The sequence below is a fragment of the Cetorhinus maximus genome, chromosome 18 (assembly GCF_964194155.1).
Source record: "Cetorhinus maximus chromosome 18, sCetMax3.hap1.1, whole genome shotgun sequence".
Classification (NCBI taxonomy): Eukaryota; Metazoa; Chordata; class Chondrichthyes; order Lamniformes; family Cetorhinidae; genus Cetorhinus; species Cetorhinus maximus.
Genome location: NC_135896.1, coordinates 69,455,009 through 69,473,010, shown reverse-complemented (window position 1 = coordinate 69,473,010; position 18,002 = coordinate 69,455,009). Strand labels below are relative to the sequence as shown.

The 18,002-nt window shown below is 43.6% G+C and overlaps 1 protein-coding gene across 2 annotated transcripts in view; it reads left to right on the top strand.

Annotated features, from left to right (window-relative positions):
* Positions 1 to 18,002, top strand: part of scfd1 (sec1 family domain containing 1) — a 222,859-nt gene that overhangs the window by 104,860 nt on the left and 99,997 nt on the right. For both annotated transcript variants that reach the window (XM_078562864.1, XM_078562863.1), the window contains exons 15-16: positions 806 to 902; positions 1,711 to 1,781. In XM_078562864.1, the coding sequence (XP_078418990.1) occupies positions 806 to 902; positions 1,711 to 1,781 (168 nt within the window). The remainder of the gene's footprint in view (positions 1 to 805; positions 903 to 1,710; positions 1,782 to 18,002) is intronic.

Sequence of the window (18,002 nt, the reverse complement as noted above, 5' to 3'; positions counted from 1 at the left end):
ATAGATTTCTGGACTCTAAAGGCTCCAAGGGGTATGGGGTTAACGCAGGAGTACGGTGTTGAGATAGAGGATCAGCCATGAAAATATTGAATGGCAGAGCAGGCTTGAAGGGTCGAATTTTTTTTTATTCGTTCATGGGATGTGGGCATCGCTGGCTAGGCCAGCATTTATTGCCCACCCCTAATTACCCTTGTTCAGTGGGAATTTATTAGTGTCAACCACATGGCTGTGGGTCTGGAGTCACATGTAGGCCAGACCAGGTAAGGACAGCAAATTTCCTTCCCTAAAGGATATTAGTGAACCAGATGGGTTTTTGCAACAATCAACAATGGTTTCTTGTCGAATTTTATTGGATTCAAATTTCACCATCTCCCATGGTGGGATTTGAACCCAAGTCCCCAGAGCATTACCCTGGGTCTCTGGAATAATAGTCCAGTGATGAGAAGACTATGCCACCATTTCCCCCTACTCCTGCTCTTATTTTCTATGTAAATGTTAACTTTGTAGATGCTTTCAAATTTTGAATGAAAATTACACTTTTGCTTCCAGTTTCTTCTTCTGGCCATTTTTTCTGTTTTCATGTTTCCTTTTCCTGCACTCAATCAATCCATATTCAATATTATATTTTTTGAGAAAGATCTTTGTGGTTCTGCTTAATCTGTAAAACTCCCCCTCCTGGCATCATTATCACCCAGGTTGTAGTTAATTTTTTTGTGAACTTTACCTGGCACAAAATTATTTTCACCTAGCAGATAAATATATCTTCTAGAAATTCTAAAGATGATAATGTTAATTTTCCTGATAGGCTCGAAAGTTGGATGTTTATTTTGAATACGAAGAAAAATTGATGAGCAAGTCCACGTTGGACAAATCCCTACTGGATATGATCTCTGATCCTGATGGTAACAATTAAATTTAAAATTAAAATCTGATCTAAATCAGATGTAAATACTTATTCTCAGCATTTTTCATAACATTTTAATTGATATTGTATTTAAATAATGCAAAATTACAAAATTATTTGCAGTAAATGCTATAGAAATGTTTTAACTACAGAACTCAAGAAATTTAAACTTTGCTCTGAAGAGAGTACATATATACCCCTTTTTCATTAACTCCCAACATTTTATTACCTTACAGATTCCCTTTTTCCCAATTCTTCTAAGATATGCATGTCTTTTGAGAGGGTAAACAAGCAAGTGCATCAGAGCTCCTGAATGTACCTATCAGATTCTTCCCTTTGCCTTCCTATAACAGCATGGCTGGTATTAGGAAGTCAATAGAGTCAGGGAATGAATTACATCCTTCCTTTCAGCAGCAGCCAATGTTGGTTTTACAGTGCACAGCACCACTGTATTGTCTAGCCAACACTGGCATGTCATTAAATGTTTTTCAAGCCCTAAATAGTAAATACTACAATTGCTAATAATATAATTCTAGGAATTTACTCTGGGATTCTGAAGTGCATTAAATTATTTGCTTTTCTTTTCTTTGCCTTAAATTGATTAATTAGCCTGGAGAGGTAGGAAAATACTTAGCAATTATGAATTAGTGAAAAATAAAATTGCCTAGGCATTTGAATCTCAATATATATTATTTAAGCAATTACTCCTAATGCACAGGCAAATTCATTTATGTGCAATATAGATTTTTTGGCAAAGTCCCCATCATTCTTCTATGCTGAAAAATGTTTTGCTTTCATTTTTATAGGAGGTACCCCTGAAGACAAAATGAGGCTGTTTATCATTTCCTACATCAGTTCACCACAGCCACCTTCAGAGGTCAGTTGTATTTGATTATTCAGCCGCTGGAAAAACTTTAATCCACTGACATTATAATGCAAAAAGGTGAATTACTGTTAGAATAATGGAACCCCTTCTATTGAATACCTCTATTATGTGTCTCCTTAACCTTTGTTACTCTGTGTCTGTTGGATTTTTCTTCTATGGCTGGTTAAAAAATTAAAAACAACGGGGCCAATATTTGTGACAAGTTCTGAATTTACAAAACTCACCATTTTACAAAATCAGAAGATAGTTAATGTTTTGTTGTGACCCTAAAATTACAGGCAAACTGTGGTTGAATACACTACACTGCACAATAAATGGCAAATGTGCCAACACAGATACCTTGGATTTCTCAGCAACCCACTTAGGCATCAGTAAACGCTGTCAGTCAACCAATCTCATTGAAACTCTGTCTTTCATGAGGGATTCCAGTCTTCACCTTCGAAGATCTAGCCTTGGAATTCTCTTCAAAAGTCACTCCGACTTGGACTGCCTCAGCAATGGCTCACTTGTGGGGTTTCAATCTCTTCGCCTGAGACTCCGTTCCCCTGGATCCCTGAGTTTGCGCTCCAGCACCAGCTCACAAGCACAATTTAAGCTCTCCAGCTGCACTGAGCAGAACACTACTGCTTCAAAGGGTTACCTTTGCCCCAATAGCTTGCACTTCAGAATCGGCAATCTTCTACTGCCTCCTCATATCTCCTGGGATTCTCCTGAGCCCTCATTACTTATTTGCTCCAATTGGAACAAGATAGGACACCTTTGCACTGATTGCTGAAAGTTATGTGGAAAGCCTGTAGGAGGGTACACCAGGTCAGTGCTGCAGACAAAGCTATGGCTCTGACTGTAGCAGTAAGACCTGGTTAAAGCACCAATGTGGTTGCTGATCAGTTAAACAAGATCTCTGAGAGTGGCAAAGTGACTCCTTACCCCTCAAGTGAGATAGGTAAACCCATAGTCATATTTAAGAATACAGAGGCCACTCAAACCTTTTTGCTAGGGAAAGGCATGACCTTTCCACCAGAGAGTGCATTGAACGCCAGGTGAACAGTATCGGGGGAGAGTATATACCCATATCTTTGTATCGGGTGCACCTGGAGTGCGACCTAATGTCTGGCCTGGTAACTTTGGGGATTGTCCGTAGTTTATCTGTGGGCGGGGTTGCCTTGCTCCCCAGAAATAATTCGGTGGGAATGAAGATAATGGCTTCCCAGGAAGTTTTAGAGAGACTAGGTGAGGTCAAGGAGACAGAGCAGTTACAGGAAAGTATCTGGGCATTTTCCCTGCCTGTGCAGTGAGCCGGTGGATGGCCAAACAAGCTATCAACGGCTAAATTGGCACCACAAATGCCGTCTGGTTATAGAGTCATAGAGGTCTACATCACAGAAAAAGGCCCTTCAGCCCATCAAGTCTGTGCCGGTCAAACAAGTACCTAACTATTCTAATCCCATTTTCCAGGACTAGGCCCATAGCCTTATATGCCATGGCATCGCAAGTGCACATCCAAATACTTCTCAAATGTTATGAGGATTTCTGCCTCTACCACCCTTTCAGGCAGTGAGTTCCAGATTCCCACCACTCTGGGTGAAAAATTTCTTCCTCACATCCCCTCTAAACCTCTTGCCCCTTACCTTAAATCTATGCCCCGTGGTTATTGATCCCTCCACCAAGGGGAAAGGTTCCTTCCTGTCTACCCTACCTATGCCCCTCATAGCCTTATGCACCTCAATCATGTCCCCACTCAATCTCCTATGCTCCAGGGAAAATAACCCCAATCTATCCAATCTCCTCTCAAAGCTAAAACTCTCCAACCCAGACAACATCCTGGTAAATATCCTCAGCACTCTCTCTAATTTTCCAATTTTCCAAATTGCCTTGGATCCCAAGGGCTCTTACCTTCATTATTAGTCTCCCATGTGGGACCTTATCAAAAGCCTTGCTGAAGTCCAAGTAGACTACGTCAAATGCTTTGCCCTCATCTACACACCTGGTCACCTCTTCGAAAAATTCAATCAAATTGGTCAGACACCTTAACAAAACCATGCAGACTGTCCTTAATTAATCCCTGTCTCTCCAAGTGTAGAATAATTCTGTCCTTCAGAATTGCTTCCAATAGTTTCCCCATCACTGTGGTTTAATTGACTGGCCTGTAGTTCCCTGGTTTATCCTTTCCTTCCTTCTTGAATAATAGTACCACATTGGCTGCCCTCCAGTCCTCTGGCACCTCTCCTGTGGCCAGAGAGGTATTGAAAATTATTGCCAGCGCCCCTGCTATCTCCTCCCTTGCTTCACTCAACAGACTGGGATATATTTCATCCGGGCCTGGAGATTTATCTACTTCTAAGCCTTCCAGACCACTTAGAACCTCCTCCCTTTCTATGTTAATTTCTTTGATTATATCACAGTCCTTCTGCCTGATTTCCATACCCACGTCGTCCCTCTCACATGTGAGCATCGACACAAAGTATACATTTAGAACCCTACCTACGTCTTCCGGCTCCACACACAAATTACCACTATGGTCCTTAATGGGCCCTACTCTTTCCCTCGTTATCCTCTTACCCTTAATGTACTTGTAAAATAACTTTGGATTTTCCTTTATTTTACCTGCCAATGTTTTTTCATGCCCCTTTTTTTAGCCTCTAATTTCCTTTTTAAGTCCCCCCCTACAGATTCTATACTCATCTAGGGCTTCCGCTGTTTTGAGCCCATGGTATCTGCCATAAGCCTCCCTTATTCTCGTTATCCAATCCTGTATATCCCTCGACATCCAGGGTTCCTTGGATTTGTTGGTCCCACCCTTTATCTTTACTGGAATATGTTGGCCCTGTACTCTCCCTATTTCCTTCTTGAATGAGTCCCACTGCTCTGACGCAGATTTACCTAAGAGTAGCTGCTCCCAGTCCACTCTGGCCAAATCATATCTGATCTTATTAAAATTGGCCTTCCCCCGATTTAGAACTCTGATTTCTGGCCCATCCTTGTCCTTTTCCATAACAACCTTGAATCTAAAGGAGTTGTGATCAGTATCTGCAAAATGTTCCCCCACTGATACCTCAACCGCTTGCCCGGCTTCATTCCTTAAAAGTAAGTCCAGGATCTCTTGTAGGACCTTCTACATATGGGCTTAAAAAACACTCCTGGATGCATTTTAAGAATTCCGCTCCCTCTAAACCTATCACACTATGACTAACCCAGTTAATGTTGGGGAAGTTGAAATCCTCCACTATTACTACCCTATTATTTTTACGCTTCTCTGAAATTTGCCTACATATCTGCTCTTCTATTTCTCACTCACTGTTTGGGGGCCTATTGTACACTCCCAGCAATGTGATTGCTCCTTTTTTGTTTTTCAGTCCTACCCATATGGCTTCATTTGAGGAGCCTTCTAAGATGTCATCCCTCCTTACTGCTGTAATTGATTCCTTGATCAATATTGCAATACCCCCTCCTCTTTTACCTCCTTCCCAGTCTCACCTGAAGACCCTATATCCTGGAATATTGAGCTACCAATCCTGCCCCTCTCTCAACCATGTCTCTGTGATAGCAATGACATCATACTTCCATGTGTTAATTTGTGCCCTCAACTCGTCTGCCTTATGCGTCAGACTCCTTGAATTAAAATAAATACCATCCAACCTTGCCAAATTCCCTTGTGCCTTAAAAACAAAAAGCTAAAAGCTACTACGGATGCTGGAAATCCAAAACAAAAACAGAATTACCTGGAAAAACTCAGCAGGTCTGGCAGCATCGGTGAAGAAGAAATCAGTTGACGTTTCGAGTCCTCGTGACCGAAGGGTCGTGAGGACTCGAAACGTCAACTGATTTCTTCTTCACCGATGCTGCCAGACCTGCTGAGTTTTTCCAGGTAATTCTGTTTTTCCCTTGTGCCTTAACTGGCCTATAATTTCTATGCCTTTCAGACTCACTTGTTCTCTCTTCTAATTTTGGCTGTGCATCTCCCCCTGCTGAACCTCCTCTCAGGATCCCAACCCCTGCCAAGTTAGTATAACCTGAAACTTTTTTGGAAATTTGAATGATCCAGAGGAACTGATTAGCAGGTCTTCCCTGGCCAAGGCCCAGCAACTGACCCAGAGTTGAATAAATTAGCACAAATTGCCCAAACTGAAGCTGAAGCAGAGGGAGTTCCAAAGTGCTACTATTTAAAAAATGATGTGCTGATGAGAAAGTGGAGACCCCTCACAGACCTGCGGACAAAGAGTGGGAGGTGATCCGCCAGATCGTGGTGCCACCCAGGTACCGTAGGGAGATATTGGGGATAGCCCACGAAATCCCCATGGCGGGGCACATGGATATCTGGAAGACCCAAGCTTGCATAAACCGGCAGTTTTACTGCCACACTCCACAAGGACATGGTGCAGTTCTCTTAAAATGTGCCAGATTATGGGAAAGCCCCAATCTATGATAAAACCATGATTCCCATGCCAGATTTTGGGGAGCCATTCATCAGGGCATTGGTAGATTGTGTGGGACCCCTGCTGAAAACAAATGGTATATCCTCACTATTGCAGGCCACCCCCTGAGAACCATTTCTGCCAAGGTAGTAGTGGAGAAGTTAGCCAAGCTCTTCAACCAATACGGATTACTGGCTGAGATCCAGTCAGATCAAGGCACCAATTTTATATCCAGAATTTTCTATGAAATCATGAGTAATCTAGGTATAATGCAGCGAAAATCCTCAGCCTACCAGCCACAGTCAGAAGAGGCTTTAGAACGGTACAATCAGACCCTCAAGACAGTGATCAGGGCACACTGCTATGAGTACCTTCATGACTGGGGCAAAGACTTTTCCTGCACTCCACCACCCCTCACCACCTTGTGCACTACCTTCAACTTCAGGGCAGCCCTCTCTCTCCTCCTCTCCTCTTCCCCCCTCCCCCCGCCGTTTGCCACCTGGAATTTGCCCAATGAGTCCACCGGCCTTAGTCCCTTTGAATTAGTTTATGGACATGAGGTAAGAGGTCCCCTGAAACTAATCAAGGAAAAGTTCTTGAAGCAATGGGACGAGTCTTCTATGTTAGACTGCGTATCTGTGTTCTGGGAGCGGCTTCTGAGAGCCTTTAACATGGCCCAGGACTTAAAACTTGATAGACAGTCATGAATAGATGAGCAGTCAAGCATGCCAAGACCCGAACATTTCAGCCAGGGTGAACCACTGAAAGCCCGGCTCAGTGGCTCGTATAGCGTAGCAAAGAGGATTGGTGAGGTGAATTATTTAATTGATAGTCCAGAAAAAAAAAACAGGCTGTACCATATCAACATGCTGAAACAGTACCACAGCTGGACGGAGGATAAGCAAGCACAGGTCTGTCAGGTAGTAAGGATAATGGAGGGATTGTGAGGATGAGGCAGAGTGAGGCCTGGACAATTGCCTGGTTAGCTAACACTGAACAGTTGGGGAGATTAGACACCACGGTCTCCTATTTAAACACAGAACAGAGAGGAGACCTGACAGGGCTGCTGACTGCGTTTAAAGGAACCTGTAGGGGAAAACCAGGGTGCACAGCCCTCGCCATACTCGATGTGGATGTAGGAGAGATCTCTCTCTTAAAACAGCATCCTTATCACCTAGGTCCTGAGAAACTGGCCCAGATGAAAGCAGTAATCCAGTACATGTTGGAAAACAGTCTGATTGAACCCAGTCAAAGTAACTGGAGTTTCCCAGTCATGCTAGTGCACGATGGTGCATTGATTACAGAAAGGTGAATGTAATGATCAGGGTGGAGTGTGCCATGATGACTCGCTAGTATCCAGTGATGACTGGAAGGACCACTTGGAACTGCTGGAAACCATTTTTGGAAGATTACAGTCAGCTGATTTAGTAGTAAATCTTGCAAAGAGCAAGTTTGGAAAAGCACGGGTAACCTAGGGATATAGTCGGTCAGGGACAGGTATAGCCAAAAATAGCAAAAGTGCAGGCATTGATGGACTTGCCCCACGCCCAAGACTAAACGGGAAATCATGTGGGTTTTAGTGCTATGTGGCTTCTACTGCAAGTTTGTCCCAAACTTCAGCACTATAGTCGCCCCACTGATGGATTTGTTACAGACAAAAACGTAGGTAGTCAGGGGAGTGCCAAGCAGCTTTTAAGAGGTTGGAAGCCATCTTAATCAATGAACTGATGCTGGCCACCCCAAACTTCAATAAGCCCTTCAAAGTAGCTACTGATGCTAACAAAAACAAAAATAGCTGGAAAACCTCAGCAGGTCTGACAGCATCTGTGGAGACGAAGACAGAGTTAATGTTTCGAGTATGAAGAGTCATACGGACTCGAAACGTTAACTCTGTCTTCCTCTCCACAGATGCTGTCAGACCTGCTGAGTTTTTCCAGCTATTTTTGTTTTTGTTTCAGATTTCCAGCATCCGCAATATTTTGTTTTTATCTTAGCTATTGATGCTAGTGACCTCCAACATGATGGATTGCACATAAAGAGGTCAGTGGGGTACTCCTTAAGAAAGTTAAATTTATACCAAAAGAGAGAGTGCATTGTGGAGAAGGAAACCCTGGGACTATAACTGGCTCTTAAACTCTTTGAAGTATACGTCTGCCAAGGATACAGGAAGACCTCAGTATATACTGACCACAACCCGGTAACCTTTGTGGAAAAATTCAAAACCCAGAATGCCAGGCTGTTTCAGTGTTGTTTGCTATTACGGCCCTATCACTTATAGATCAGCCACATTGCAGGAAGAAGCAATGGGTGGAACTTTCCGTACCCACTGATGTTGGGCGTGTTTGGCGCCATGAGCGGACTATATGGTAAGAAGGCCAGAAATCTGTTTCACGATGTTGTGAAACGAGTTTGCGATTTTCCGCTCAGTCTGTTGATGGCAGGCACGTTTCCTATCATCGGACAATGGGAACTTCATTGCAATACATCCGCATGTCATTGTAAGGCCAACCCACCGGAACAATACTGCTGGATCGTCCACCCCAATCACGCCAACGTGTTTCGTAACAGTATATATAAGGCATGCACTTAGCAGGCTGCACTTCGAGGGGAACTTGGAGGTGAATGCACAGTAATGTTGCGCAACGCTAGCAAGAGTTGCCTTTTGGACTTGAGACACGTTGGGGGTGGAGGTGGGGGGTAGGTTGGTGCTAGGGCTGTGGTTGAAGGTAGTGCACAAGAAGGTAGGGGTTGGAGTGGAGGGAAGCGGCCACGCGTTTGGGTAACTATATGCATTCCTCTACAGCTGAGACAGTTCAGACACAGCCACAGTGACATGTTTGGAGCCAGATCTCTAGCTTATCTGCCCATTCATGCAATGTAAAGGCATGAAAGTGCTACAAAGTGCTCCAGAACTTTTCTTCCCTCAACCACAGACTATTGAGCATTTTAGTGGACTGCAGAACAGTTGAACGATTGGGCACGTTGCACAATCTCCTTGCTAAAGCTGGCCGTGGAGTGGTCACTTGGTGGAGGTGCTCACAGCCCCTTAGAAGTCATCATCAGATTTGGACCAGTCCCCTCCTTGGTTCAAGTTAACAGTGCAGCCTTGTAGTGGACATTAGGAGATTGTCTGTACCTGAGCTGAGAGCACAGTATGCAGCCCAATGGGCAAAGCTGCCGCCAATTAGTCAGGTGGAGTGGGGCGGAGGTGGATAAGGTTTTGGGCAGCCATGCAGCGCACTAATCTCTGGCTGTCCAAATGGTGGCCAGCACTCTCCGGGATGTGTTAAGGGGCCTTCAGACATAACAAAGAGGTTCTTGGTACACCCAAACTACCTCACGCATCTCTCACATCCTGCAGGAGGGGTACATCAGGTGAGCTCGCTATATGCCTCATGGAGCACCGAGAGCGAACTCGACAGAGAAGAGAGTGACGGAGGTGCCTGGCTGCGCAGGGGGAGGAGCAACATCCTCAGGAAGATGGGACGGCTGGTGCTCAAGCACACGTCGCTGAAGAGTCACAGCGAGATGTCGCTGGTCAGGTCTAGCTAGACCCAGGGCATATAGATGCCACCTTTCATTCCTGAAGATGACCGAGAACCAGTGTTGCTGAAGACTGTGAATGTCTAGGGAATTGGTCCAGCTACTGCAGGATTTGGCACCACGGGGACATGGAGGGTATCCACTGCCAGTGGCCGTGAAAGTGACCGTGGCCCTCAATTTTTTGCAGTGTTCAATTTCTGTGCCAGTGGCTCCTTTCAGGGCTCCACAGGTGACCTCTGTGGGATATCACAAGCCTGTACCCACAAATACATCCATGAGGTCACGGATGCCACCTTCGCGAGGGCACACAACTTTGTGCATTTTGCCCGGGACCAAGAGAGCCACGATGCAAGAGCGATTGGATTTGCCCAGATCTCGGGTTTCCCACAGGTGCAGGGTGTGATTGATTGCACTCAGTTCTCTGTTACAACAAGCAGTCAACTATGTCAATCGCAAGGTCTTCCATTAATTGAATATGCAGCTGGTGTGCAACCGCCAGAAACATATCCAACAGGCCTGTGCACTGTTTCCGGTGACTTCTACATCCTCATTCGGTCACAGATCTTGACATCTCCCAGGGCCCACAGAGGCTGCAGGGATGACTCCCCGGGTCAAGGGCTACCCGCAGAGGATGTGGCTGATGAAGCAGCCTAAGACTGCAGCAGAGTGAAAGTATAACAAGGCTCATGCTGCAACTCGCAACTTGGTGGAGCAAGCCATCGGAATGCTGAAAATGAGGTTCTGGTGACTAGATCAGCATGGTGGAGCACTGCAATATAGTCCACAGAGGGTGTCACGCATTGTTGTCGCCTGCTGCACCCTTTACAACCTGGCACAGCAACGGGGAGAGGAGCTGGCTGAGGAGGAGATTGAGGAGCTGGAGATGTCGACGGTAATGAGGGTGAGGAGGTCCTCGAAGACGACAATGACGGCTTTGACTGGTTTACACGCCATTGTGAAACTGATCATGCCAAATTGTCTGCTCACACCACCGAACACGCTCGACACAGAACGGAAAATCGCAGCCTAGATGTTACAAAGACAACAAAAAGACAATTCTAAAGGCTCTGTATCTGAATGCACGTAACATTCATAACAAAGTAAATGAATTGATAGTGCACATTGAAGTAAATAAATATGATCTGATAACCATTACGGAGAGGTAGCTGCAGGATGACAAGGATTGGGTCCTGAATATTGAGGGGGTATATGGCATTCAAGAAGAATAGGAAGCTAGGTAAAGGTGGGGTGTAGCACTGTTGATCCAGGATTGGAATTGGTGCAATGCTTAGAGATGACCTAAGTTCAGGAGATCAGGATGTAGAATTGGTATGGGTGGAGATGAGAAATAGAAGGGGAAAGAAGTCACTAGTGGGAGGAGCCTGTTGGGCCCCTAACAGTAACCACAATGTAGGACAAAGTATACAAGAAGAAATATTGGGTGCTTGTGATAAAGGGACAGCAATAATCATGGGTGATTTTAATCTACATATAAAGTGGAAAAATTAGAGTGGCAGTAGTAGTCTGGATGAGGAGTTCATAGAATGCTTTCGAGGTAGTTTCTTAGCGCAGCACATTCTGGAACCGACTAGAGAGCAAGTTATGTTAGACTTGGTCTGGTATAATGTTTTAGGATTAATTAATGACCCTAGGAAGCAGGGACCGCAATACGATTGAATTTTACATCCAGTTCAACAAGGAGAAGAGTGGGTCTAGGACTAGTATTTTAAACTTAAATAAGGACAGCTATGGGCATGAAAGCTGAACTAGCTGAAGTGAACTGGGATACTAGGCGAGAAGATAGATCAATAGAGAAACAGTAGGTGACATTTAAGGGAATGTTTCAGAATACTCAGAATAAGCATATTCCTACAATAAAGAAAAATTCTAAAGGGAGGATCCACCATCTGTTAACTGAAGAACTTAAGGAAAGCATCAAACTTAAGGAAAGCATCAAACTTAAGGAAAGCATCAAACTTAAGGAAAGCATCAAACTTAAGGAAAGCATCAAACTTAAAGAAAAAGCATACAACTGTGCAAAGATGAGTGGCAGGCCAGATGATTGGTCAAAATATAAAGAATGGCAGAGAATGATTCAAGGGTTAATCAGGCGAAAGAAATTAAGAGCATGAGAGGAAGCTAGATGGGAATATAAAAATGGATAGCAAGAGTTTCTACAGGTATTTAAACAGGAAGTGAGTAAGTAAAATGGGTGTTGATCCTCTTGAGAGTGACGATGGAGGAGTTAATAGTAGATAATAAGGAATTGGCAAATGAGATGAACAAATATTTTGCTTGTGTCTTCACTATAGAGGATGTAAGAAGCATTCCAGGAACAGCTGTAAATCAAGAGGTGGAAGGGAGAGGGGAACTTGGTGAAATTACAAGCACGAGGGAAGCAGTACTGAGCAAACTGATGGAGCTGCGGGCTGACAAATCTCCAGGTCCTGATGGACTTCATCCTAGGGTCTTAAAAGAGGTGGCTAATGTGGCAGTAGGTGCGATGGTGTTAATTTTCCAAGATTTCCTAGATTCCGGAACGGTTCCATCGGACTGGAAAGTAGCAAATACAACTCCTCTATTCAAGAAGGAAGGGAGGCAGAAAAGAGAAAACTATAGGCCAGTTAGCTTGACATCTGTCATGGGGAAGGTGTTAGAATCGATCATTAAGCAGGTTATAGCTGGGCACTTAATGAAACTCGAGGTAATGGGGAAGAGTCAGCATGGTTTTGTGAAAGGGAAATCATGTTTAACCAATTTATTGGAGTTCTTTGAAGGTGTAACGTGCTGTGGATAAAGGGGAGCCAGTAGACGTGCATTTCCAGAAGGCATTTGATAAGGTGCTACATCAAAGGTTATTGCGGAAATTAAAGGCTCATGGTTTATTAGCATGGATGGATGATTAGCTGGCTGGCAGAACACAATGTGTGCATACATGGGTCTTTGTCTAATTGGCAGGATGTGATGAGTGGAGTCTCGCAGGGGTCTGTGCTGGGACCTCAACTTCTTACAATTTATATCAGTGACTTAGATGAGGGGAGTGAAGAAATGGAAGCTAAATTTGTAGGTAATACAGAGACAGGTAGGAAAGTATGTTGTGAAGAGGACATGAGGTTACAGATGGATATAGATAGGTTGAATGAGTGGGCCAAAATCTGGCAGATGGAGTATAATGTGGGAAAATATGAACAAAGAACAAAGAAAAGTACAGCACAGGAACAAGCCCTTTGGCCCTCCAAGCCTGCGCTGATCATATTGCCTGTCAGCTAAAACATTTTGCACTTCCGGGGTCCGTATCCCTCTATTCCCAACCTGTTCATATATTTGACAAGCTGCCTCTTAAACACCACTATCGTACCTGCTTCCACCACCTCCTCTGGCAGCGAATTCCAGACACTCACTACCCTCTGCGTAAAAAACTTGCCCCGCACATCTCCTCTACAGTTTTCTCCTTTCACCTTAAATCTATGTCCCCTAGTAATTGACTCTTCCACCCTGGGAAAAAGCTTCTGACTATCTACTCTGTCCATGCCACTCATAATTTTGTAAACTTCTATCAAGTCACCCCTCAATCTCCGTCGCTCTAGTGAGAACAATCCGAGTTTCTCCAACCTCTCCTCATAGCTAATAACCTCCAGACCAGGCAGCATCATGGTAAACCTCCTCTGCACCCTCTCCATATGCCTCCATATTCTTCTGGTAATGTGACGACCAGAATTGCACGCAATATTCCAAGTGTGGCCTAACCAAGGTTCTATACAGCTGCAGCATGACTTCCCAGCTTTTATACTCAATACCCCTGTCGATGAAGGCAAGCATGCCATATGCCTTCCTGACTACCTTATCCACCTGCGTTGCCACTTTCAGTGACCTGTGGACCTGTACACCCAGATCCCTCTGCCCGTCGATGCACTTAAGGGTTCTGCCATTTACTGCATAATTCCTACCTGTATTAGACCTTCCAAAATGCATTACCTCGCATTTGTCCGGATTAAACTCCATCTGTCATTTCTCCGCCCAAGTCTCCACCCTTTTGAGGATAGGTGGGATAGGCTGGGTTTGTTTCTACTGGAGTTTAGAAGAGTGAGGGGTGACTTGATTGAAGTATATAAGATCCTGAACAGTATTGACAAGGTGGATGTGGAAAGGATGTTTCCTCTGGTGGGTGAGTCCAGAGCTAGGCACTGCTTTAAAATTAGGTGTTGCCCTTTTAGGACAGAGATTAGGAGAATTTTTTTCTCTGAAGGTTGTGCAACTTTGGAACTCTCTGCCTCAGAATGTGGTGGAGGTGGGGTGGTTGAATATTTTTAAGGCGGAGGTAGTTAGATTTTTGTTAGACAAGGGAATCAAAGGTTATCAGGGTTAGATGGAAATGTGGAATTTGAAACACAAATAGATCAGCCATGATCTTATTGAATGGTGTAGAAGGCTCGAGGGGCCGAATGGCCTACTTCTGCTCCTGTTTCCTTTGTTCGTAAAATTTGCAAAATGAAGCTAAATGTATAAGGCAAACCTTAAGTAGAAAAGTAACAATGATCTAAGAGTTGGAAGCGGAGTTTTGATGAGCTGATGGTGATACTTACCACAAATTTGTAGAGGGAAAGAAAGATACTTGCACCATGACCTGCACCTTCCAAAAGGCTTCCTCGGAATTGTGCTTGCTGTGTACTTTGAAACATATCAAATATGGTTGCATGTTGAGAACTATTATATAATGTCCCAGAAACTTCTTTCCTTTGTTCAGAAATTATTATTTTTCTGCAGATTAAATAGATTAAATTCAGGCCAGTATTTTGTTCTTCAAAATAGCTTCAGAATATTGATTTGCTTTTTTGTATGTCCTGGAATTAAAATTTCAATTTTTAATTAGGAAATCACCTTACAAGCCTGAATTTCAATACACTTTAAATGATGATGTGTTATGCTACTCAATAACTGTCAAAGTGTGTTGAAATTCAGGCTTGTAAGGTGATTTCCTAATTAAAAATTGAAATTTTAATTCCAGGACGTACAAAAAAGCAAATCAATATTCTGAAGCTATTTTGAAGAACAAAATACTGGCCTGAATTTTCCTGTTGGCGATTTGGGGGCGGGGCCCGCTCGCCGACGGGAAAATGACGCGGGATAAAATCAGGAGAAACCCCCAACGTCATCCCGGTCTCTTTAAATTTTTAGGAAGACGGGCAGACAGCGAAATCAGCTGTCCGCCCACCGACCTGTCAATGGCCATTTAAGGCCATTGACAGGCTAATTAAGATAATTAAAGACCTTAAGGCCGGCGGGCAGGCCAGGAGCCCCAGCGGACTTCTGATAAGGCATGAAACCTCATCCACTGGCGGGATGAGGTTTCATGTCCGTTTTTAAAAAGTCTAGTAAAGTTTATGTCCTTTTTATTAACATGTCCCATCTCGTGTGACATTATCACATGAGGGGGACAAGTTAATATTTTTTTAGTTTTTCTATTTTTTGACTTTTCTTACCTGTCACTGATCTCCCTGAGACAGCACTTTGCCTCAGGGAGCAGTGCTGTCTTTTGCGCGCATATGTGAAAGAGCGTACTTTGACAGCTGGGGAATCCCTCTCCCTCCCCCCCTCCCCCCTCACAGGAAGCGCATAGTGCTTCCTGTCGGGCAGGCTGCTGGGCGGGTCTTAATTGGCCCGCCCACTCAAAATGGCGGTGGGCCCCGTTTCGGTGGCGGGGGTTGACTGTCCGCCCACCGCAGAGCTGGTGGGGCCCACCCGCCATCTGAGAACAAAATTCTGCCCACTGTGTTTCTTTTCCTTGAAATGAACATCTTGGATTTCAATTCTTTTAAAATATAGCCTTAAATTTTATCAATTTGACTTTTCTGAGTTGCAGTGTATGCTGGAATGCATTGGTTTGATGTACTGCAGATATTTCCTTTACCGATTCGATCAGTAATATAATTGAAAATACTATATAATATAATAGAGTACTGTCGTAGTACACTGGTATTTAAGAGCAAACTAGTGAAATAAAGGTAGCGCAGTGCTTTAAAATCAACAAAATTAAGTCAAATTCCAGAGCAGCTTAATTATTTTGTACAATTACTTTATATATCAGGTGTGTGTACCAATGTCCTTTCCCTTCAATTCTGCTAAGTGTTGGGCCGGATCATCCAGTCTCCTGATATTCAGAGACCAGAAATGTGATTAAAGATGCATGTCGGGACCCTGTGGAAGTCCTGATGGTTAGATCTATATGGGAATTGTCCAGGAAGTTTAAACTTCCGATGGACAATTTTCCTCCTCCCCAGGACCCTCCACAAATGTCTCCGAATCTGAGCTAGCGTCGGTGACTTGGGAGTGATCTGTGGCACTTAGCTGAATAGTTACCCAGGAAATGTTAAACAGATTAAAACCTAGTCTAACACTTGGATAACTCCACAACTGACACCCCCCAGACTCAACCCGACTATCCCCCAACCTGGCTACTACCTGAACCCCCGCCTACATCCAACTAACCCCCCTGAAGAAATGCACAGCAGCGTCGAGTTGGATCAATCTTCGAGCGCAGCAGCAATTGGGTCATCATAGCCGCTGCTCAGAAGATTCGGGCCCATAAATTCGCATTTATTGTACTACATAATTATGATTTATGACCACTAAATTAAGATATTTCGAGCCAGCTAAAGTTCAAGATGGTTTCAGTTGAAAGCAGCAATTGCAGTTTAATTATCCCATTATTTTTTAAATTGGTAGATTAGCTTTGTTCTAAAGTGCATTTTTTTGTTAAATTTTCCATTTCTGTGTTTAGAAATGTTATTGAAAATTAACTTTGAAATCATTGAAATTTAGCAGATCTGATTTATGTGTGATGATATAGAATTTTCTTTTTAAGAGTTCGTAGTTTTCAAATAAAGTATAGTGATGGCTAATGGAATTTTAAAAAAAGGTATTTTCCTTTGTTGCCTGCTATCTTTCATTTAGTCTTGATCTATAAATCTTTTGAGGCTGCAGCTATCTTTATTGAGCTGTTAGTTTAGTTTGTTTGTAGGGTGACATGGTAACTCAGAACAGTATTGCATTAAATTCTCTACCATGAATTTGGAAATTCCTAGTACTAGGGTTGCCTGTGAACTAAACTTTTTGTGTCAATAGTATCTGTTCTTTCACAGGCAATATCTAGAACAACATCTAAGTAAGATCTTGAATGTATTGATGTCAGCAGCAATATCAACCTTTTTCTGATTGAACTGTTCATGAAAATTGATTACAGAAGGATCACTGATGTTTCCTTTTAGAATTCTGCCTTCCAAATCGGATGAAGGAGTTGAAGTGACTAGCCTGTCATGATTAAGACTACCTTTCTCTTTGAAAATTGATGCCCTGGCCTTCATGTTCATGGAGCTTTTTTTATTAATTCATGGGATGTGAACGTCATGGGCAAGGGCAGCATATATTGCCCAACCCTAAATGCCCTTCAGAAGGTGGTGGTGAGCCGCTGCCTAGAACTGCTGTAGTCCATTTGATTTTGGTACACCCAGAGTGCTTTTAGGGAGGGAGTTCCAGGCTTTTGACCCAGCGGCAGTGAAGGAATGGCGATATCATTCCAAGTCAGGATGGTGTGTGACTTGGAGGGGAACTGCAGGTGGTGGTGTTCCCTTGTGCCTGCTGCTGTTGTCCTTCCAGGTATTGGAGATTGCAGTTTTGGAAGGTGCTGTCCGAAGGAGGCTTGGTAAGTTGCTGCAGCACACCTTGTAGATGGTACATTCTTACTGCCATTAGGAGAGGGAGTGACTGTTTCAACATGGTTGATGGGGTGCCAATCAAGTTGCTCTGTCTTCCATGGTGTTGAGCTTCTTGAGTATTGCTAGATAATCCATACAATTGGAGAATATTCCATTACACTCCTGACTTGTGCTTAGTAGTTAGCTGGATTTGATTTGTCCTGCTTTTCTGTGGACAACTCATAAGTAGGCAATTTCCAGTGGATGTGGCAAGACTGCAGAGCTTTGATATGATCTGTTGGTTGTGGGATCTATTCTCTCACTGCAAGCTTTGGGGATTCAGACAGTGAGTTACTTGCTGTTGAATCCTCAGCCTCTGACCTGCTCTTATAGCTACTGTATTTATATGGCTGGTCTAATTAAGGTTCTGGTCAATGGTAACCCCCTAATATTGGTGCTAGAGGATTAGGGATTTTAATGTTGCTAAATGTTGAAAGATTATTAGATTCTCTCTTGTTGGAGATGGCCATTGCATGGTATTAATGTTTCTTGCTACTTGTCAACTC